Source organism: Narcine bancroftii, chromosome 2 (genome assembly GCF_036971445.1).
Source record: "Narcine bancroftii isolate sNarBan1 chromosome 2, sNarBan1.hap1, whole genome shotgun sequence".
NCBI classification, from domain to species: Eukaryota; Metazoa; Chordata; class Chondrichthyes; order Torpediniformes; family Narcinidae; genus Narcine; species Narcine bancroftii.
The window spans coordinates 106,412,079-106,436,271 of NC_091470.1; the positions used below are offsets into that span (position 1 = coordinate 106,412,079).

Here is a 24,193-nt window from a genome sequence, read left to right on the forward strand (position 1 = left end):
CATATGTATATACAATATGAAATATAACATAATCCGTCACACATGTAATGTCATAGCAACGAGGCCCTTGATGAAGTTAAATAGAAAAGGCACTTACAACCTTTGGCTCTTTCCTTATCTCACTGTGGAAAGCTCTTCTCCAGACATTTCAAAGAAGTTGCAAATAACATATGCTCCTCACTGGTTCCTACAAACCACTGCCCCTGCTGCATAACTTTACTCCGACCTTAGATTTCCACCAACGCTCTGGCAGCATTTGATTGAACCCACCCATCTCTCACCCACAATGTTGCCATTAAAAGGCCCATATATTTTCATGTGTTTTGGATCTGTGGATGAATCTTCGAACTGAAACCTTAATACTGGTTCCCTTTCCACATTTGCTGTCGAGATTTCCCAGCACATTCACTGTGCCACTATCTGCAGAATTTGCTTTAAGTTTCAAGTCTTGTCAAATATTCCTTTGAATTTAACCGAATATCATTTGAAGTTGAAAGAATTTAGAATTAAGTGAAACGTGTGTCTGTTTCATGGAACATTAGAAGGCTTTGAAATATTATTTGGAAAATTTGAAGACCGATGTAATTGCAGCTGCTGGGATCCAGATCACGAAGAGAGTGGTGAGAGATAGGTGTGAGGTGCCAGATGAAGTAGTGATTGAGGACTCAATTTCAACATTGAAATAAAAATTGATAGGTGCATGAATGGGATGTGTATGATCAGCTTAGATGAGCCGCAGGGCCTGTGTCAGATTCAATCCATTAATCTATGGTTTTAAAATCAGATGTCCCATCGTACAAACAGCAGTAGCGGAAGTAAAAGTTTTGAGTTTGCTTTCTGCATAGAGAGTTTGCATCAGGACGTCCTGAGCAGGCACGAGTCAGACAGGGACAGGTAGGGGGGAAATTGATTGAGAGAGCTCTTTGACTTGTATATGGCTTCTCAGTCATTGAGATACTACGCACATACTGCACAAGTGGCACCAGCGTTAATGTCGATAGGTGCTGAAGATTAAAAGAATTTTGGGAGAAGTTATTGGGAGGATCCCACTAGGTTATGCCAGGCTTTAAGGGGCCGGAGGACCCGAAGACCCAGCCGCATTAGAAAGGCACCGTCAAATTATACCTTTCATTGCCTTAAACATAAAAACAGGATCGAACCATAACTTATTACTATGAACTTAACTGGACCTAACTTAAAAACCTTCTAATTCTAAACACGTGTAAATTCAGGAAAATTCTGTGATTCATAGTTTAATCTCACTTCTCACTCCTCCGGGTTCACCGGTTTCAGGCAATTCTTGCACAGATATAACATTTACGATTCTTCACCAGGGTTTGGTGTTTGAAATGTAAATGGTTACCGCTTGGTTTTCAGAGAAAATTGTTATTCGTTGGACACTTACAAATTTATTCCTTATGATCAGCCTCTTCAGTGTCTTGCCGAAGTAACATGCCCCATCAGGACTTTCTTAATGATAACTTCTCTCTTTCTGGTCTCCACAGACTTCCTTTCTGTTTCCGGTATCGCAGGGGATTCATTATACAGCCAGCCATCTTCTCTTATACGGAAAACGAGGGGTTTTTAACAGGCCGAAACCATAAAACCACATGGCCTTCCTAAAACTTTGCTGTCTCCTAAAATCTATTCATGAGAGATCTTATCAATTTCCTGAGATGAATCCTTTCATTGGCACTTCCTCTTAAAAATCTCCAGCACAGGAATCCATAGCCTTTGCGAAAAGAGTCAGAACCGAAGTGTCTGGTTTGATCTAAGCTCCTGCATTTTAAATATAATCTGTTTTGAAGTGTTTGCAACCTTTTTATAACCCTACAATTATCTTCCGGAAATATATGTATGTATCCATAATATGATCCGTCACACAAGCGGTCCGACCTCAATTCAAGCTTTCCCACAGTAACAAGTCGGGATTCCTGAGTGCGAGCTGCCAGTCACGATTCTTATTCAGTTTAGTAGGGCAAGGGGTTCACTTGTGATTCCTACAGATCACAAGTAGCCTCGCTGTTCCTTTTTTGCATTAGGTACCCATAGATGAGGCAGGCCCGACCAGATTGTCGAAATTTCAAACGCGATGAAGGATCAAATTAATGATGACTGACTTAACAGACCAATGTGGATGAACATGAAGGCAGTAGATAGAGAGGAGAACATAGTCGGATGGCCCGACGATAGAAAGGGATGATCACTAAACTAGGATTTGAACAGAGCCCTCTCAATCTGCGAAATTAGAAAATAAATAAATCAACAATCAAATGACTGGCAGATTTTCGGGCAATATTGTTATCGAGATGAGTGCTTTACCTTTCCCAGTATTTAGAGGGATTGTCCTATTGAAAGAGAAATAGGGGGCATAGAATTAAGGTTGGGCCAATTTCTATCATCCCCAGACGGACACCTGGAGGGGAAAGACAGCAGGTCACGCAACATCTTTTTCACCATCATTTTTGTGTATTGCACGTCAATCACACCTCCTTCAGACTTTACTTTTTAACTTCCTCAGACATAGTCTTTTTCGAAAGTATTTCCATTACATTTTCGTAAGAAGTGTCAACATTCATATTTATTCAAAGTTTTTCTGCAGGGTCTTTAAATCGATTACTTCACATCAGCTGATCGCTGGAGTTCAATGGATGCTTACTTTGTACAGAAAACACTATTAGGCCCCCTGATATGATAACGTTCCTCCTGTGTTACCTGGAGACAAACCCGAAAACATTCTTGTAGGCAGCCTCTCACTAGATACTCTCTGAGCCACGAATAAACCCATATGTGGTCAGTAGGCCCATTACTGTAGGGGATGGGTGGAATCAAGAGAGATGTCACCCGAAATGTGAGTTGGTGGATAGGAGAAGGAAGAAAGTGAGGTAAGGAATTTGGGAGGAAAATGACTCTGAGGGAACGACTGTTCCCAGCATATTATCGGATAAGGTGTGATTGTATGGGACTGGATTGCAGTGGAGGCCCGTTCAGGAAAATTTAATCTCTGCGGCCAGAGTTTACCCCAACGTAAAGTTCATTCTTTCAGCGTCTGCAGAGGGTTTATAATAGAGGTGATGACTAGAAATCATGGGAAGAATTCGACAACATCATTCGTTCAGACTTCAATGAATTAGGAAGAGAGGGGAGTTATTGTACAGCTCTGATAACCTAATGGAAATGGATGAAGTGGGAGAGGTTTCCCTGTGGCAGAGGGTGTTAGAATGGGATTATGGTATCCATTATTGAAAATTTGATATGTATTGTCTTTTACTATAATCTCTGTTTGGAATAAAGGAGGGGAAACTCTGCGGTGGGGTGTCAAAAATATTCCATCCTCTTAAATTAATGTAATGTAAGAATAAGGTCAAGAAATCTCATCGGTAGCACTTCAGCCTGGAATCCCACTGATTTCAGCACAGCTATGTACTGATCTCGATGGGAATCGTCTGTAAGTCGCCTTTAATATTTTAATACTCATGTCTGAGTTTCATATCTTTCTAAGATCACAGAGCTCCAAGGTTGGTTTCCCTAGATGAACCCTGCTCGGGAAATCTTGAGGTAATGTTTGGTGATATCTGGTATAGCGTGTGTGACCATCACTGGAATTTGGATGATGCCGACGTGGTGTGCCGTCAGCTTCAATGTGGAATCGCTGTATGGAGCGGAGCTGATTTTGGAGAGAGAACTACGCCTAACCGGAGTGATATCTTTGAATGTAAGGGCGATGAATCAACCTTATGGGCATGTCCACATTCTTCAGGAACTCATCAATGCAACTATGAAACTGGAGTCGATATGATCTGTTCTGGTGAGTAGCCAGTACTTGACTTCAAATGTCCGTAGAACACAGGAATCAGATATATATCTATTTCCCTATTATAAAGTGCTCATAAAATTGGCCGGTATTATTCATTGCTAAATAACGTTGATTTCATATTGGAAGGATTTGAGAGATGTTAATCAAGAATATCGACATAAAACGATTTCCAATTGACCAAATAACAATATTGAAGCAAAGATCAAAGTTCAACCTGCTAAGATATGACCAATGTAATGCAATATTAGTGCTTTACGAACAGAAGTATTCTGCTTTATTCTGCTCTTTCATTATTTGCTAGAAAAATGTCTTGATTTTCCCCCCAAAACTAATTAATGCACAGAAATATAAGGAAATTGAGAAGAAGATGGTCGATAACATTTCATTGGGAAATATAGTTGAGTACAAGAAATATATTCTGAACAATCTCAGTGAACACGATCAATTTGGCGACAGAGACTGTCAAACTTAACAGATACACAGGGAAAATCGTCGAATAGAAAGAGAAAAATCAACAAAGACTTTTCTGATTTCTTATCAAATCCTATTTTAAGGGCTATATTCTTGGAACATTCCTTACACAAACAGGGAATCATGGACCTCGACTCGTAGGCGGAAAGAACAGATGTTCAGGCAGGGTGGAAATTCTCCACGGAGACCAGTGGTGGACACTTTGTGAGGCGCACTTCAGTTTAGAAGTTGCGAGTGTGATTTGTGAACAGCTGCAGTGCGGTGCAGTCATTGGAACTCCATCAGGTGACCAATTTGGTGAGGAAACCGGACCAATGTGGAAGGAGGGCTATCGCTGCCAGGGGAACGAGTCCCGAATTGCCGACTGCCCGTTTTCATCCTTGGATAATGTTAAATGTTTACATGGAAACATTTCTGGACTCATCTGCTCAGGTGAGTCGCCATAGTTAGTAGATCTAAAATAATCAGGCTGTTTTCCAGCCGAAGGAACATTCGAGCTACTTCTTTAAAACAATTATTTGTTAGCCCTGTTGCGTTACGTAATTGTGTTTTGCATTACAATGAAAGGTGAAAGGTTGTACTTTGTTGAAGTATGTTGACTGCCTGGAATTCTGATTTGTTATCTGCAGCCAACATGTTAATTCGGGAATTAAGCCATATCCCGAAAGGTATAGGGAAATTGCGATTGGGTCAACTGGATATTGTTTGCACGCTACACAATGTTATTATGAACAGAGGCAAGGCAATGACTATTGCTGCAGGAAGAGTTAGCACTGAAAGGTTGCGACGAAGTGTGCATTGGGGCGATGTGAAAACATGTTCCAACATTTAAATGGCGAGTGGAACAGAATGGGACACGGTTGGTTTCCAAATATCTCTAAGTGTTGCGGGATATTTGAAGAACAAATATGTTTGAAAACTTCGAGAAGATTTTAAAATCAGTTTATCTTCGATTGAGGTTTTTGCCCTTGTTAAAACAATTATCCTAGATCGGGCAGAGAAACTGATCGACATTGCTTTGAATTTGTCACTGAAGAAGTAGGTCCGCCTAAATGACTTGCGGCCCAGTGGTGCAGAAAAAAAATCGGCAGACAAAAGTTTACAATTGATGGGATACTTTGGCTTCACTTTAACCGGTTCACCCATCATATTTCGTTTTGCAGATGAAAGTTGGTCTCTCAGACTGACCAATGGAGGAAGCCGATGCGACGGCCGAGTGGAGGTGTACCACAATGGCAGCTGGGGGAGAGTGCAGGATTACGCCTGGAGCATCAATGATTCCAACGTAGTGTGCAGAGAACTGTGTTGCGGTTCTGCTATATCAGCCTACAACTCCTCAATATACGGAGAGAGTGAACGGCCGGTGTGGGTGAATGAAGTCCAGTGTGAAGGAACCGAATCGCAGCTCCGCAATTGCAACACATTCGCGTTAAATCAATTTTCAAACAATAGCACAGACGTTGGGGTCTTGTGTTCAGGTGAGGAATTAATGCCATTGCTATAAAATGTCACCTGGGAATTGGCAAGCCACTGGGAAGGTTGATGATGATTTAAGAACATCCGAACCACATAATAATAAAATATCGTGTCTTCCCGTTCTGGTACATTCATTAAATTGCCTAAAACGTATACAAAACAAGTTTTGATCTGGACACAACACTCCACAACACCACCACCCCAGGGGACAATTACAGTGGTCAAATAGTTTGTCCTCTGGTCACATTCAATAAAATCAAGGGACCCAAGTACAGAGTCACAATCGAAAAAAAAACCACAACTATTAATATAGTCGGTGAGCTTTATAAAAACATAATGAACAGAGTTTCTAACATGTGTTGAAGACATTTCTATAAAAACTAAACAAAAAATTGTGAATAACAAAATGAAAAATCAAAACAGTGAGATGTGTGGATGGAAGGTGGGGAAATTATGGCGAAATCGTCAACGTTGGATAACTAGACACCGCAACATTTATTTCCTATTCGGGGCTGTTAAAATGATGGATGAAGCAAATCCATCTCGAAGATGGTACACCCGGGAAGTACGAAACAGATTTCCTCATGATTTTTTTTAATGTAGAGGAATGTGTTTAAATGCATTCATTTCAGAATTTATATATTAGGTTAATCAAAGTTTGGATTCCATGACATGGTGATGTGAAACCATCAATTTTCACATGAAAACAAATGTCAAATTGCAAAACCGTTGCTGCATTTACCATTTTAAAGTGAAGTCCAATTTCGAGCCAGCAACTTTGGCCCCCTATATGAAGTGGTGGTCGAGGAAGAAAAAGTACAAATGTTAAAAAAAAATTAATGTGATTATAATTAAAAAAACCGAACTGTTGTAGGGTTCCCCAAAATCCGTCAGGATAGCTTTGTAAATGCTAAACACAATATGATCAAACTCAATGCTGACGAATGGGATGCAATTGGCACATCCCGACCAGACCAAGGCGTCATTGCTGCTTGTCCAATGAAACATCTGTCATTCCTTTTAGAAATGACGGCATGACACATCTCAAGCTTTACTATTTCGGGGAAGGAGATGGGAAAGAGCAGAAATTACGTTTCAAGTACTATTTCATATTTGTCTTTCGCTTTTTTTTTTGCATGTTATATCTCGGTGAGTCACAATTAGAGCAGAAACTTCATTATCCAATCGAAAGAAGTTTGAGCTTGGATAGAAGTGAACACACCGAAACAATGCAGTCGAAAACAGCCCTAAGCATCACTTTACCTGTGTATGTACAAGGGGCATGTATTGCATTTGGTGCTGCCGATTCGGCCCACTCTGCATCCTGGAGAGTGGACCAAGACCGGGAGATCATTTCCTTGAGACCTTGCACTGTCCCGTGCCATTTCAATTCCACACCCGATTAAAATTCTTACGTGTTTACTACGGTCACGTGTGCTGCCAGGTTCAGCCACGAGGAAATTGGAGGAACAGTGCCTTACATTACGTCTCCACAGACTCCGACGACAGGGAATAAATATAGACATTCTACTTATTGGTAACTCCTGTTGCCCATCTCCTAGTTTCCCTTATCGCTCTGACCCCCTTCTCCAGATATCCAGCCCTTCCTTCCATCAGAGAACACATTTTTGCCCTCTGCCCACATCCCAAAACAACTTCCTCCTGCATTCTCTCCCGCGCACCTGTGTATATCTCTCACCCAACCCTGTTACATGCGCCTCTGCTAGAATTTCGTCTTTCCTGCAGAAGTGGAGTGTCTTTTACATTCCATGAATACGGAATGAGAACATATGAATAGGAAGAGGATTAGCCCACCACGGCCGTTGCGCTTGCTTTGCCTTTGAATCAGGTCATGGCTTATCTGCTGATAGACTCATTTCCACCTACATGCCTTTTCGCCATATCTCTTAATTCACCTACTATGTAAAATATATCCATACTTGTCTTAAATATATTTACCGAGGCATCCTCCACTATTTCAATGGCAGCGACTTCCAAAGAATCACCATCCTCGGGGAAAAGAAGTTGCTCATCATCTCCGTCCTAAATCTACTCCTCTGAATGTTGTGGCTGCGTCACCATTTGTACTACTCTGGCCAACCAATTGAACAAAAACGTACATACATCGATGCTAAACATGTCTTTCATAATTTTTATACATTTCTTTATGATCCCCTGTCATTTATCTAAATTCCAGCGAAATCCGTCCCAGACGACTCCATTTCTGCACAAAGGCTAACTCCCCATCTCGGGAATCAACCTAGTGAAACTCATTGCACCTCATCCAATGCCATTACATCCACCCTCAAGTAATGAGACCAGAAGTGTTCAATGCTCCAGATATGGCCTTGACCAATTGCAGCATAACCTCCCTTCTCCTAAATTCAATCGTTATCATCTGCTGTGTATATCCTGCATTGATGTGTACTGCACTTTACCACTGCATCCGCCAATGTCCTGTTTATCTCTGTGATGTGATCAAGACGTAATGAAGCGAATGCCCTTCTGATTTGTTGTTCAACAGACCACTTGCAACTACGGCTGTCTGATGGGAGTGATTTATGCGCAGGACGACTGGAGATTTATTACAGTGGTACTTGGGGCACAGTCTGCGATGACTCCTGGGATATGGTTGACTCTAACGTGGTCTGCAGGCATCTAGGTTGCGGAACTGCTTTGGAGAAGAACTGTCCCCGTTACCGCGGACGAAACTCTGGGCCTGTTTGGTTGGATGAAGTGAGATGTTCGGGGAACGAATCATATCTCTGGGAATGCTTGTCGGCGAGGTGGGGTGAACACGATTGCACGCATAAAGAGGATGTGACAATAACATGTTCAGGTGAGAGTGCATTATCTGTGTCCTTTTCTGCCGCCTCACAGTTATCATAGTTATGTGATGTTTAATTCCTTTCCGTCATTGCACAAACCATGTCTAACCCTTACATTTCCTTTCCTTGGGTCTACGATTTAACGATATTTTCTCAGTGTTCTGATTATGATTAATTCCAGTCCCATTTCTACGAACTGTAACACAGACAGACCTTCATCTCAGTTCAGCCACTGTAGATTCTGGTCGCCATTTAGCACCAATTATGAAGGAAATGCATTGAAATACGAAAGTATGATTGCCATCTAATTCTGTCGAAGCACAAATAACTTGGTTGACTCAGCCTGTCTCACAGTGCCCATAGGAAGCAAAGATTTATAACCAATATTTCGGACATGAGCTAATTTCAATGTATGATCAAAAGGCTGGCCACCACATGAACATTGGTTTGGGGCTGAAGGTTAGAAAGATCACAGGGAAGGGGAGACAGGCCATTCAATTCAATTGACGGTGAAGCATGACCGTGCTTTTTAAAGCTGATATACCCCTTGCTTTTTCCGAGTTAAATTTTGCGGAGTGCATTCAGGATTGCTGTCAATTAAATAACATATAGTGCAATAAATTTTGGAAAGAGGCTGATTTCATGTTTTGCGTCCGAGCCACTTCGGGAAAGTCGCCGACATGTTGTTTGTGATACAGGAAAATCGAAAGTGGGTTTGAAAGAGTGAAATGAATATTTCGGATATTCTGCCAAATGAACTGACATTTGGGTAACGTTGCGGTTCAGATTATTTTTCTGTTTTTGTGTGATATGTTGCTACGTGTGATCCCGACAGGTTACATTAAGGGAGCAAAAAACTGAATCGACACGATAAAAGGTAGATATGATAAATTGGAATTGGAATAAAATTTGATTTACTTAACAAAATTGCGAATGTAATGGAAACTCGAAACGTGTACGACTCCAGATAAAAGATATGGCGTTGTTCCGCAATTTTGCGTTTAAATTTCATACAACAACACGGGGCCTCACAGATTGAAAACTTCGAGATGAAGTGGGAGAGTTATTTGAAGCGGACGATAGGCTCAGGGCCACTCTTGCCGACAGAATGACGTTGCTCCGCCAACACATGATAGAGGGGATAATTGTGTGACATAGAATGCAATTTAATAATTGGAAGAAGTTCCATCCACATTTTACCTGCAGGGACTTTTTGCGTCCCCGGAGAATGTTCGAAATCAATGGTGTCACATCTTCCTCACTTGTACCCCAACAGACGAAGCGGAGCGATTCATGAAGGAGCCAACCCCTTGTAAATGCTGCACAGTGGAACCTTCTTTCTGAACAGCGAATCCCTAAAAGCATGCCTCACTGGAGCTGTTCTCACCACCGCATCGCGGTGAAAGATAGAGCAATCATGCACATTCCCGACATTCAACAAAACACCCTCCTCTTTCAGCCGATTGCGCTCCTGCTTTTATAATATTTTAATGCTCCGCCCGATCTGCCTTTTTCTGCGGCGTTTTAAAGATTTTCTCTTTGTATTTCTCGTTTATCTGTAAGTCAAATTTTTTTTTTTTCAGTTGTCGGTATGAAAACCTTGCTGTCAATTATCCATAACCTCTTCCGTTGACAGAGCACAAAGAAATACGCCTGAAGAACGGACGGCATCGATGTGAAGGAAGAGTGGAAGTGCTGTACAATGGTACGTGGGGAACAGTGTGCTCCGACCGAATGAACGAGAAGGCTGTAGATGTGATCTGCAAACAACTAAAATGTGGACCCGGCAAATCACTTGAAATTGATGCGGCGAAATATGGAGAAGGCTCTGGGCAAATATGGCTCGATGACCTAGACTGTACATCACACGAGTCGACTCTCTGGCAATGTCCATCAGCCCCTTGGGGACAACACAACTGTCAGCACAAGGAGGATGCAGCCGTTGTTTGTGAAGGTAACATTAGGGTGGAATGAAACGCGGCTGACATTTTAAACAGATGAGATTTATAAATCCGTCACCATCTTCCTCTTGTCAACAGAAGCCCAAGTGCCTGAGGGATCCGACAGGGGAAAGTTCTGCCTTAAAGAATCAGAATCGGAAATTGCAGGTGATTCAGTGCATGTAAAGTTGTGTGAAATGTATTCGCCTATTTGTCAATTTAAATTAATTTAATGATTTATTTTCTGTTCCTCTCAGAACTGTCCTTACGGCTGGTTGGCGGTAGCAACAGTTGCTCCGGGAGGTTGGAGATACTGTGGAATAATCGTTCGGGCACTGTGTGTGACGACTCCTGGGATGTAGCCGATGCAGATGTTGTTTGCAGACAGTTGCGCTGCGGCTCTGCTCGTTGGACCCCAGGAGCGGCGACCATTGACAAGGGCCACGGTGACATCTTGTTGGATGAAGTGAAATGCACAGGAAGTGAATCCCTTCTCTCCAGCTGCCCCTTCTCTCAGCTCGGCCAACACGACTGTGACCATAAGGAAGACGTCATTGTCTTTTGTTCTGGTATGTGTCTTGGCACAATTCTAACCTTCCCTTTAATCGCTACCTTCATGTCGTAATTTCGTTTTCACAATCCTCACTGAATGAAGTCTCTGAAAGTGCGATTCTATATTATCCACAGATCCATTTTTGTCGCCGACAGGTTCCAACGATACAGGTATTTACAATGTTATAATATATATTTAAGCCTTGAAGCAAAATTAATAGTTGGTATTTTTAATTAATAATCTGATAATCACTACTTTGTTGTTCGCTGATATGAACATTGATAAGAACAAAGTAATAAGAACAAAGTAATAAGGACATTCAGTATTAAATAATAAAATGGCACTGGAATTTGAAGGGTGCTTTTAGCTTTTTTGCTCGCCCCTTAAACCAGAACATATTACAATTGCTGAAGCCAGGATCTCCGAACTGCGGCCAAATATCTCTCTGGATGAGGAGGTAATCGCCGGTAACCGCAGCGGGAGAGACCTGCTTCAACACTCCCGAGGAACGTTTGAACATCAGCCTTAATTAATGGCGAGTGTCTTGTTTGGGTGGGGCTCTCCGATCAGGGAAAAAAGAACAGACTTTTGCGATCTGAATCAATTCGGACGAGTTCATATCAATCAATTCAGAAAATGGTCTTGTTATTTGGATTATTCAATTCACCAAGCCATCATGAGCAGGTATAATGCCTTGTTAAACCTTTAAAATCGATGAGAAATTATTGACTATTGAGGGGAAGTAAGAATTAATTCACTGATAGGTTATTCGTGGGAAGGGTGGCATGTGCCTGTTGTGTGAAGTGCACTTAACGGCATATTTACAGGTGTTGGACACACACTGGGTGATATCCGTGTGAAATGTGGAGCTGGGATCTCTGCAATCCTTCGCGACACCGCATAGCACTGCAGGGCAGATCGGTTGTCTCATCAACTACATTTCCGTGCAGATTGTTGGGGAACCTATGTTAATGTTGATGCCTCAGTTTCTTCCTTTAAAACAAATTACAGGCACAGATTTACGTGAATATAATCCAATTCCGTTGCTCCATAGATGATTAAGAATTCTTAGGCTGGTGGTAGACTATGGCTCTGGCTGGAGTCGTGGATATTTCAAAAGCTATGTGATATGCTAAAGTCCCAAAAATAGGGATTTCAGTCGCTTTCAGGAACAAATTAATTAAGACATGTTCATCCTGGTGGCACAAGTCATCATGCGTCCTGGACAATGTGCTTTGACCAATCCAAGGTATGTTTATGGACAATGATGCCTGTCTCGAAAACAACCTCAGCATTGATATCGGCTCAGTCATTGATCTGGGGAAATGCGGACCAATGGTATTTGGAAAGTGTATTGAAAGGAATTCTGCAAATGCCTAGTGGAGTGCAGTGGTGAGACATGCTGAATAACTAACCTGGACATACCTGACAAAGGGCCCATGCCCGAAACATTCGTTGCCTATTATTTCCTTAGGATCCTACGTGACCTGCTGAGTTTTTCTATCATTTTTATTTGTTGGAAACATGGCGAAGGATCAAGATGTAAAATTAGTGCTTCACCATCAAAATCATTCAGTAGAAATGTGTAAAAACAGCGTCAATTGCAAATGCATCTGTACACCTATATTCTATTTCATGTCAATGTTCTGGCTAGGAGACAAGACCCCCTCAATCATAGTTGCCGTATGCATCACCCTTGGGGTCCTCCTCCTCGCTGAGCTAATCGCGCTGATGACAATAGTACAGAGAAGGTCGGGGAGACGAGGTGAGTTTTATTGTTCAGTTTGCATTCTCATAGCCAAAAGTTCATAAGTAATTTCAACTGCTGCTTGTGGCGCGTTCCTCAAATATTTATCAGCATTACAGTGAATAAACCTCTCCCTCACTTTAACAGCTGCAGTAATGCGTGGCAGAGGCTCAGCTATTGCCTTTTATGAAACAATTTATGAAGACATTGACAACACGCTGACCGACAAGAATTTCAGTGATCTGCAGGGTACAGGTGTGTAATTGTAGATGATATCCACTCTTCAACTGAGAATAGCGCTCACATTTCTATAGTATACCAACTGTAAGAAAGAAAATATTGAAATCAAAGATTTGGTTCCTGACGTGTTGATCGCGTTAATTTAAATGTCAAAAATTTTGACAATTCGTCACCACCTTAGTAATTGGATTCTTATATAATGCTTTAACACAACCAGTAAAAAGAGGGCCGAAGTTAAATTTCTCCAACACCTTCAATTAAAAAATTCCACTCAACCCGATCAAATGGTTTTTACACACGAAGATCAAGTTGGGATGCTGTCTCGAATATTTAATCAACATTATCAATCTAAGTATATTATCAAATGCAATTCTGTTCTTAATAAAACCTTCTTGATCAACATGCACTAACTGAGGTAAATATTTAGCAAATAAATTTTCCATTACCTTAGTTATTATTTTATAGTCCACATTTAATAAAGAAATTTGTCTATACGAAGCTGCATTCAATGGATCTCTATCTTTCTTAGCAATGACTGTAATTATCGCACTCGAATAAGATTCTGGTAATGACTGTCCATCTGTTATTTGCTGAAGCATATCAATAAATATATGAGACGAATTTTCATAAAACACCTTATAAAATTCTCCTGAAACTCCATCATCTCCCAACGACTTTCCATTTGGTATCTCCTGCATAGCTTTATAAATCTCAAAATCTGTAAACGCAGATTCCAGTTCCTTCACTTCTTCCTCTCCTAAAACTTGTAAATGCAACTTAGATAAAAAGGATTCAATCAAACCATTATCCTGAGTTCCCTCAGAAATCTATAATTTCTGGTAAAATGAATAAAATTGGTCATTAATTTCCTGAGGTTTATAAGTAACCATTGTATTCTTTTCAACAGCATTAATAGTTCGCGACACCTGTTCCGTTTTTAATTGACAGGCTAATACCTGATGAGCCCATTCAACAAACTCATAATAACGTTGCTTAGATCTTTGAATTAGACGCTCATACTGATACATTTGTAAAGTATTATCACATTTCAACTTAGCTAATGCTGCTTTCTTATCTTCTCTCACCTTCTTCTAAAATTCTTTTTCCAACACAGTTATTTATTCTTTAAAAACTAAACTTTCCACCAAATACTGCTGTTTTTAAACTTTTATAGAATACCTAATAATTTGACCTCGTACAAATGTTTCAATGCATCCCATAAGATAAAATAATGACGTACTGAATTAATATTTTCAGTCCAAAACAAAGCAATATTTTCCTTAACAAAAGTAATAAACTCCTGCTTCTTCAATATCATTACACGAAATATCCACCGATAAATGAACAGCTTAGAGTGATCTGATATAATCCTACTCTTCTATTCAGGCTGCACAACTCTAGCTTGAAGATCTGCCAAAATCAAAAACAAATCTATTCTCGAAAATAGATCACGCCTGGATGAATAAAAAGAAAAGGTTTTGTTTTCTGTCGGATTTATCCTCCTCCAAATTTCAACTAAATTCAAATCCTTCATCAAAGATCCCATTTTTGCCACCATCTTTGGTTTCCTTATACTTTTTGGAGATTTATCCAGTCACCCAAAACACAATTAAAATCCCCTCCAATCAGCCTGAGCTAATGGTAGTAAAGCCTCAGACATAAATCACTCATTATCCAAATTTATCTTTGAAGTATTTACATGAATGTTTAGTTCAATTTGGTGCCCTATCTGCGTACAAGGTAAACTTGGATAATAGTGAAATATTCCCAGTTTTGGAATGGAATTATGAAGCATGAAAAGACATTATAAAATTAAGATGGTCTGATAAAATTAAATATTTAGGAGGAATTCTGGATGCGGATTATAAATCTTTATATAAATTAAATTATGTACCGTTATTGAAAAAGATTAAAATGGATGTGAGTAAATGGAAGGATCTTCTATTAACATTAATAGGTCGAGTAAATTGTATTAAAATAAATATTTTCTCTGTATTCAGTATTTACTTCAGTCAATTCGATATTTATTTCCAAAGAGCGTTTTTCAATTTTTGAATATAGTGGTGGGGAAATATTTATGGAAGGACAAATCAGCATGAGTAGCTTTACAGAATTTGACGTGAAAGTATGCATTAGGAGGTCTTCAGTTTCCTCATTTTCAAAATTATTATGAAGTTTGTTAGTAGAATGGTGGATACTAAGGAGTCCCCAAGTTGGGCTAAGGTGGAATTAGCTTTTAGTTTTGAACCTGATGTTCATTAGTTTAAATGTAAATGGAAATGGCCTTTATTGCAGGATTAAAATATGACGGTATTAAAGCTATTGCTAAAGATATAGATTATTAAAAATTCTGTTATAGGAACGAAGGGTAAATTATCAATTCAAACTCCATTCTATCAACATCAGCTCATTTCATTTGCTATTTTGTAAGGCATGGCATGCTTAAGGTATAAAAGTGATTCAGGATTGCTGTGAAGAGGAAGAGTTCCTTTATTTTTATTGATGGAGGGAAACATTTGGAATACGAGTAAATTCCTTGTTTGTGTATTATCAACTTAGAGCTTTGATAAGGAATACATTTGGAAGGAATATGAGATTACCTGAGTCTTCTTGATCCCCAGAAGGGGTCTTGTTTCAGATATGTTTAGGCTGCTACAAGAGAGTGCAGATCAACCAAATTTGTAGAAATCTAGAAATAAATGACAAATGGATTTAACGTATGATATACCCCAGGAAGACTGTGAAGTTATGTGTCATTCAATTATTTAAAATTAAATCACAATTATACCCAGAGTTTTTTCTTTGTTGGGCTACATGTTTTACTTTGACTGGTTGGGGGCTGGATAGGTTTTAGGTAGCTTTTTTTTATCATTTGCCGTTATCAGTGGCATGGAAAAGAATAGCGATTTGTTGTTAAAAATTTAGAGATAAATATAGTTCATTGGCATAATGAAATGAGATCTTGTATTTCTATGTGAAAATGACATATAGTTTGCATGATAATGATTCTACTTTTGTTAAAATGTGGTCGCCGTTTTTGGAATGTATGGGTTTAGAAATATTTTAAAATTTTGTATTCTGTTTACATTTGTAACTATTTGAAGTATGTTTTTTTTACTCCCCTTGCGGGGCTGGATAGGGGGAGAGAGGGAGGGAGGGTTGATGTAAAATTCTTGGCGAAGGTTTTGGCTTGTAGATTGGATAATCCTTTACCATCTGTCATTTTTGAAGATCAGACTGGATTTATATATAAAAAAAACCGTTACTCTTATTTTAATAATTATTGCTTATTTTGAAAAATGATTGCGGACTCTGGAAACAGGACGTCCTCAAGCGATTGAAGAGATATCAAATATTTCACATTCAAGTGATTGAAAGGAACCTGGAATTGACGCATGTTTTCCCGCATGGTGCCCGCCCGCTACCTTGAAAATTCATTCAAAGTTTGATTCATCTCGATCTGTAGCTTTTCATCCAATTAAAAACACTCTTTATTTATTGCCCACACATGTCCTTTTTCCCCGAAATTTTAAATTGCTTTAAGTTTGAATTATACAGCTTGTGGTGGGAGAAGATAAAACTGCGGTTTTAATTCGCCTTCCTCTTCACAAACGCAACCTGAACCGGTGACAATTCGTGCAATTTCCCGTATTCTTTGCGATAGAAATATGACATAATCTCAAGATGACAAGATATATGAGCAGTAATTGGACTATTCGCCCATCGAATCATGCACTAATCCATCCGCCCACAAAGTCCCACTTCCTGGCTTTCTCCGCTTTACCTGAAATACCGACACACCACAATATAGCCTCACGTTCTCATATTTCAAAGTGAATCCAATCACATTTTGATCAATCCATCAAAAGGATCCCTTTATGTTTAGCTCTCCAATCACCTCTGGTTCATTACCCTGCTCTCAATTTCGACAGCCTATCCCCTGGTGGGCTCATTAACAAGCTACTTCAAAAGCCATAACATAGACATTTCACAAACTCTCGCTCTTAACATCTCGCACAGACCTAACTTTCCAATCTGCTTTCATGTTAGAGTTCTCCATCATTATCTTAACCCTGTACATCTGAAATGTCTCTTCTCTTTCCGGTTGTACTTTATAATAGAAATCCGGGCTACTGTTTAAAGGCCTGTATATTACTGCCATTTCGTGCATTTAATCCTTTACGATTCCTTCATTCAATTCAAAGGAATCACCTCTCCTGATACTATGTCCATTCTTTCCAAATATTTATTATTGTTGCTTACCAGCAGAGCCATTGGTCCATTTCCATCTATGTTCATTTCCTTGCAATGCTCAATGGATCCTTGGATGTTCAGCTCCCAATGGCATCCTCCCTCTGATCACGAATTGGTAATGGTCACAACATCGTACCCTCCAGTCTGCATCTATACATCAAGATCATCCACTTGTTTCAAATGCTTCGTGCATTTCAGTACAATGCTTACAGACCAGTGTTTGAATGTCTTGAGTATGTGTCATCCCTCTGGACATTATTTTGTCTCGTCGACTGCCTGTCATCTTTGCTGCTCACTTTCTTCGCTCTTCTGCTGTTTCCCCCATAATCAGCCGAAGCATGCTTGTTCTTACCCCGTGCCCATTTAGTTTAAACTCTGTATAACTGCCCTATTAATCCTGGCCGCCGGGATTTTGGAACCCTTTTGGTACAAGTGTCATCCATTCTTTTCGAATAGGTCATACACTCCCCAAAAGAGATCCAAATTATTCAATAATTTGTAGCCCAGTTGCTTGCACCAATTTCTAAGCCAAAACGTAGGGGCTGACGCCATAAATGGATAGACAAGGCCGGAAAGAACTTCTTCCCGAACACGAAATCACCATCTCAATGATTCAATTTTATTGTATGGTTTTCTGCAATGACGTCTTGTGCCATACGATGATACCGTCATTGTCATAATAAACAATTATGAATACTGCCTCAATATCCAAAATAATCTCTATAATAACTGTAATTGTATTGCCCTCTAGCCTCTGGATCGAACGATTTCATCAATGAAATAGACTATTACACGAGCGATCCTTCAGATGCTGCACTTCTGGAGCCGGAACCTCCTCATGGAAACAATTCCCGTGTTTATGGTCTGACACATTTTGGGGTTTTACTTTATCTAATATTATTTAATCAGTTTGTGATCAAAATCTCTCTGGATATGTCTGTCGCTAAATAACAGGGAATATAACTATTTTAATGTGATTATGTTAAAAAAAGCCAGTGAACGTGTTTGAATTTGAAACATCTCACTCGAGCGCAGCCAACAGTGGAATGGAACGAAGTAATGACCATTATTTGTTTGATCAGACTGCCTTGTCGGCACTGATGTATGAAATGAGCTCAAATTGTTTGCGCCTAGTATTAAAATCCAGGACAAGGATCACGATATTTCATGTGTGGAACTGCGAATCACGCGAGTGGGAATTTCGCTCTGTCTTTCCATCGTTAATTTTTATTTCTACCCAGATATGGGCCCGGCCGATTACAAACGTGATGAGAGCAAAAGCATTGATTCCCAAGACTGTCGGTTGAGGGCGGGCAGTGCTGCGAATGATCCGCTCATGCTCACTGTTGTCCACGGTGATCCCAACACCATTGGTGAGTTATGTCTCCGTTACACCCACATTATATCGTTGTCTTTGAAACAAAGCATTTCAATAAACTATGTTTAAAGCCAAGTTTCATAAAAACAATATATAAGTGCGAAAATGGCGATTCTGATGGTTCAATATGATCCAAGATCCATTTGCACACGAACGTCAATGGACACCATAAATCTGTCTTGCTGCCGGCTCCCTTAAAAAGAACCTTTCGAGGAACTGGTAATGGTTGAGATCCCCTTCTTAGTAAGAATTTGGATTATCCTCGCTCCTTAATTATGTCAAATATCTATTGATAATTATCGCCATAATGCGAAGAAGATCCTGGTGTCCCCCATTCATACCCTTAATGCTCTGCCAATATATACAACTATCATTGCTGATTATGTAACTTCATTACCCAATTTCTGCTTCCTTTCCCTAACCCTCTATGACTTTGGCCCTGGTCACAACATTCAACTTCATTTACAATCTATTTATGAATGGTCTCTCATAGATCCCAATTTTCTGGTTGTCTGCTCTTCAGACATTCGTGATAACCGTCACAATGAGACGTTCACACCACCAGTGCCGACATGAGAGGACGGTCCGGTTCCATAATTCACAGCTTCCCTTGGAGGACGGTAAGCAAAATGCTTCCATTGCTTGTTTCAATTCCCTATAGGCTAGCGCTAAGTGAGTGATTACATATATGTCAGTTCTGGAAGAAACACAAAACAAAGAGCATGTAAAAGGATGGCAAGTTTCACGGAGAAATTAAATCAAGTCCTGTTTTCAGGAAAGGAAGCACAGAAGTTGTCATAAAATGAATAATTTGAAGATTATAATGGATGAGAAGTGGGCATAAGGGAGCCTGGGTCAGCACAATTAATAAATGATTCCAAAAAATTCTGCTAAACATGTGTCAGGCAAATGGATAGCCAGGTCCCCTTCGGGACGAAAGTGGAAGTCTGTGAACTAAGTAGGTGCGGTGTCCTGAATGACAACTTCGCGCCAGTATACACCATGGGGCGCGATCTGCAATGTGTATATCAGGAAAGTGTGTATCAGAGATAATGATTTACAATCAACTGGAAACCTCCACGGGGCCGGATGAAATCTGTAACGTGCGACTTTGGTCGGCTGCCGCTGTTGTGAGTGGGGTTCAGGAGGCTAAGGGGTGACTTTGAAGTTGATCATAAATTTATGGATGTATTAGAAATGTTAGATAATCACACTTAAATTTCAAAGGTTATGGGGTCTAATTAAGTAGACGCCGTTTTTAAGTGAACACCTGACATTTTAAAGTGAAGCCTGAGTGGGAATGTTTTCCACTCAGAGGGTTTATAACTTGTGGAACAAAGTGCTCGGGGAAGTGGAAGAGGCAGGAAAATAAAAGAGATGAAGATGGGTGCCCGGAATGCAAAGGAATTCAAGCAGAATGGGAAAACGATGTGCATTGATTGGTCAGAGTACATGAATTCGTCCGATCAAACTATTTCCATGGTGTACACTCGACATGGTGTTCACATTTAACGATAATGAATTGCAATGTAACATTATTAGGGTGGAAATGCAAGTTTACATTTATTTCAATATCGTGCCTTATTTGTCGCATTTAATTGCTCTAATGTGTTCGGATAGACTACACCATGTTTTCACAATTAAATATAAAGCGAATTGCAGGTGAATGTTGTCAACAAAGTAAGGATGTATGTCAAGCTAAATGTCTTGTTTTGTTTGTATTGAATTTCAGGTAAACACAGCATTAATATCTGGATATATTCTTGTAAAGCCGTTCTAAGGGCTAGAACATGATTTGCAGATTTCCATGCAGATGAACATACAATTCTTCAAATTTACAAATCAACTTATTGTAAACAAATCTAATAATGTTCCATTCTGCACGTTAATGGCTTCAAAAAACTGTCTGACCTTTATCACGCCTATTCTGCCTTATGATTTGAGCTATCATCACTCGTAATCTTATGGAAAATGCAGTTACTAAAATCTCTTCATAGTTTTCCCCATAACTTGAACGTTACGAATTTTAAACCCGTGAACTGGACGAATGATTAAAATCGAATTGTAAGGATTCACAATTTAATCGATTTTTTTAATCCTTTGCACATAATTCATATCCATATTTATATAATTTGGCACCAGATGGGATCAAGGTATTCGTTTTTTGATTATATGAGGCCTTTATTTACAGCCATGCATTAAGTTTGCGTAATGTTCAGTAACTGTTGAATACTGATATTGTAAATGTATTAATAGAGGCAACATCATTTATATTTCATGTAGAAATTTAGATATTGATATGCTCATAGTTTTGCGAAAATGCTTTCAAATCCAAGATATACAAACAGAGCATCCTAATGCATTACTCGTTCTCTCAATGTGTGAGGAATAAATACAGACTGGAATACGACTTTCCTTCTGAACTTTGAAATGGAAGAAAAAAATAATTTTGCACTTCAGGGTAATGAATAGATAGACTGTTAAATACGCCAGCTGGTGCAAGGCTTTAAAATTATGAGTGTCCGTTACTGAAACCTTCAAATAAAAATAAACAAATTAACTAATTGCTAAAAACCGTTTCCAATTATGATCCACTCAGCACATTAACATCTTCAATAAAATGTCTGACCTCAGTTTTATGCCCGTCCTGACATATGATTTGTGTTCGCCATCATAAGCGCCTCTGCAATGTGTAAGAGGAATTGGCATTTAGAAAAGAAATGACGGAAGATCTCTAATTTCAAGGATACCATGTTGAAATAATTTTAAAAATCTGTTAAACTTGTGGACTCAATCTCTGAAATTGCCTCTGCGATATAATAAGATGTTGAAGAACAGAAAATAACGTTGGATAGTCAGCAGAACCGAAATGGTGTCGAGGTTGACATCTCGCTTATTTCACACTCAGATAAAGAAGTTTCAATCCCATTAATTCTGGTCCTTTATAAAATAAAGTCCATTTAGTTCCAGAAAGAAATACATTCATTCACGTAACTTCTAACTCCTTTCTCAAAATATTATTCTATTAAAGACTTCATGCACATTTCGGAAAGGAAATTCAGCGCCATATACTCAATGATCAATGGGTGCGATAACTAAATTACGATTTTAACACACTACCATGTTCAGAACGAATGACATATTTGGAAATCTATTTCCCAAAGATTCTCGGAAATTGTCTGCAGTTGAATGATGTAGGAAGAGTCCATTGACTACGTCTCCACTTGCTGCTTATCCTGCGTCAAATATTTTCAATTTTTCAGTTTTTTCTTCATGTATTGGTGTAAATTTCAAAAGTTGTTGTTTACCAAATGACACATAAAAATTTAAATGATTAAAAGATTCGACCACACGTTTCCGTAATACTCTTCTGTGCAATTGCAAAAGCCAGTGGATACCACAATTCGGTTTCTAACTATATTTTTGAAATTAGTTCTTCAAACCGGAAAGTAAAACATGAATTATTAATGTGGATTTACAACAGAATTAAATACTTGTAGTGAAGCAGGAAATGAATCAAACTACATTTGTTTTCACACTTTTCAATTGTCAACAGCATATGAATTGGGAGCTTTCATCATTTTTCAATAAACGGTCCCATTTCAATTTTGTGGTGCCTGCCTGAAGGTCTCTAAACAAGAGGACGTTAGTCGGATGACACATCATTGGAAATATTGCTGACTCAAAGTCAATGCAGTAAAAGAAGACTTTGGAGGCATATAGAATTAGGCGATCAATCCCAATGAAAATGCACAAACCAGCAACACCCAATTATGGAATTCATTGTTATTTTTTCCATCATTCTCATCGGCATATATTTTTCAACTCAACCACATATAACAGACAATTGACAATGGTCAGTTAAGCCACCAAAACGTTGGTCTTTGGCATGTATGGAGAAAGCTGGGCACCAAGAGCATAAACACGGAAAGTGTGCAAAATCCACTCAGATAATAGGTGAGGGCAAGACTGAAGCCTGGTTTCTTGGAGATGCAAAAAGCTACTCTACTTGTTGACTCAAATTTTTAACAGCGTCCTTTGTTCACTAAAGGAATGAAAGTGATAATTGCCTCATATCAAAGTGCATAACATCTGTGAAAAGGAATCCCGGGTGGGTGCATATACTCCCTCGCAATATCCCCTTCACAGTTTTGGTAGCCACAGGAAATATTTTTAACTTTACCCATTTGGACTTCACAAGAGAAATAGATGCTATTTAAAAAAAAACATTATTTATTCGTTCAAAGATACAGATAATAAGTAACATATATTACACTAAATAAAGCATTAACGTTATATTTGATATATAGTTTAAAAACAGAAAGAAAAAAAGGAAAGAAAACTCCCCCCTTCCTTCAGCCAACTTTCCTAAGAAGAGCCATAAAGGGAAAAAAGAAAAAAACAAAGAAAAGTAAAGCTTACATATTAAAATCTAGTCAATATAAATCAAAATGTAAATATTCTGAATATAACAAGCACCTATTAATAAAAAAAACTATAGTTATCCACGAAACTTATGTAATTTTTGCCATTATTAAACAATATTTCATCTCATTATGCCAAATGTCTCAAATTTAATCATTTCAGGTAAAATCATATCTCTACCAAACACATGTTTTACCAAAGATCAAACTTGATAACAATACACTTACACCTAATCAGACTTTTTAAACCCCGAACATTAAAAGTAGCAAACTTCAACTTTGACATTTCCACTAACATTACTAAAAACCTAATATCAATATATAAAGACTCAGATCAACGTAAATAGGCCCTCAAATAGGAGAAAAAGGAACCACAAATTAAAGTCTAAATAAAATGAAAATAAAAAAAAGATAAAAAGAACCCCCCCCCAAAAAAAATCTATCAAAATGTAGTAATCCCTAAACAAAAGTTGGGTGTGGATCACCCACCAGTGGCTGATGACTAGTATAACATAGAGCAAATTTCTTCCTCCCCAGCCAAACAAAGAATAACAACAAGACATCATAATGACATAAAAATAAAATAAAAATAAAAAAGTTCTTCTATTCATCTAAGAAATTCTAGTCTCGGCGACACCATTTCAAGGAAACGGACTCTTTCCATTCCCATTTCTCCCATTTCTGCCGTTTCTTCCATTTCCAGAACAACCAGATTTTTCTTCAGGAGACAATTGTGGGCTACGTCTTTATCCTCTTACATCTGGCAACGAGTCAGCAAAACTCATTGCTTCACACTCATTCTCAAAATAACCGAGATTGAAAGTCTCCACAAAACACCTTCAACACTGCCGGAAAGCGAAAAGTAGACTTATAACCTTTATGCCATGAAGCTTCTTTAACTGGATTAAATTGATGCCAATGCTGAATAACCTCTTGACTCAAATCAGGATAGAAAAAAATCTCTACTATTCTGAATCATTAACGGAGCTTGTCATTGTCTTGCATTTTGCACTGCTAAACAAAGTATCGTTTCTCTATCCAAATAATTCAAACATCGAATTATCA

At 39.0% G+C, this 24,193-nt stretch overlaps 1 protein-coding gene across 4 annotated transcripts in view; it reads left to right on the plus strand.

Moving 5' to 3' along the window:
- LOC138754090 (scavenger receptor cysteine-rich type 1 protein M130-like) overlaps positions 1-22,051 on the plus strand; it is a 32,282-nt gene extending 10,231 nt beyond the window's left edge. For 2 of the 4 annotated variants that reach the window (XM_069917906.1, XM_069917908.1), the window contains 14 exons: positions 3,503-3,808; positions 4,406-4,720; positions 5,452-5,766; positions 8,289-8,603; positions 10,229-10,546; positions 10,632-10,700; positions 10,790-11,101; positions 11,220-11,255; positions 12,740-12,850; positions 12,980-13,087; positions 18,078-18,188; positions 18,568-18,699; positions 19,198-19,324; positions 20,437-22,051. In XM_069917906.1, the coding sequence (XP_069774007.1) occupies positions 3,503-3,808; positions 4,406-4,720; positions 5,452-5,766; positions 8,289-8,603; positions 10,229-10,546; positions 10,632-10,700; positions 10,790-11,101; positions 11,220-11,255; positions 12,740-12,850; positions 12,980-13,087; positions 18,078-18,188; positions 18,568-18,699; positions 19,198-19,280 (2,531 nt within the window). In that variant the 3' untranslated portion in view covers positions 19,281-19,324; positions 20,437-22,051. The remainder of the gene's footprint in view (positions 1-3,502; positions 3,809-4,405; positions 4,721-5,451; positions 5,767-8,288; positions 8,604-10,228; positions 10,547-10,631; positions 10,701-10,789; positions 11,102-11,219; positions 11,256-12,739; positions 12,851-12,979; positions 13,088-18,077; positions 18,189-18,567; positions 18,700-19,197; positions 19,325-20,436) is intronic. The other 2 variants (XM_069917907.1, XM_069917909.1) reach the window with 2 other exon arrangements.
- Positions 22,052-24,193: the final 2,142 nt, after the last annotated feature.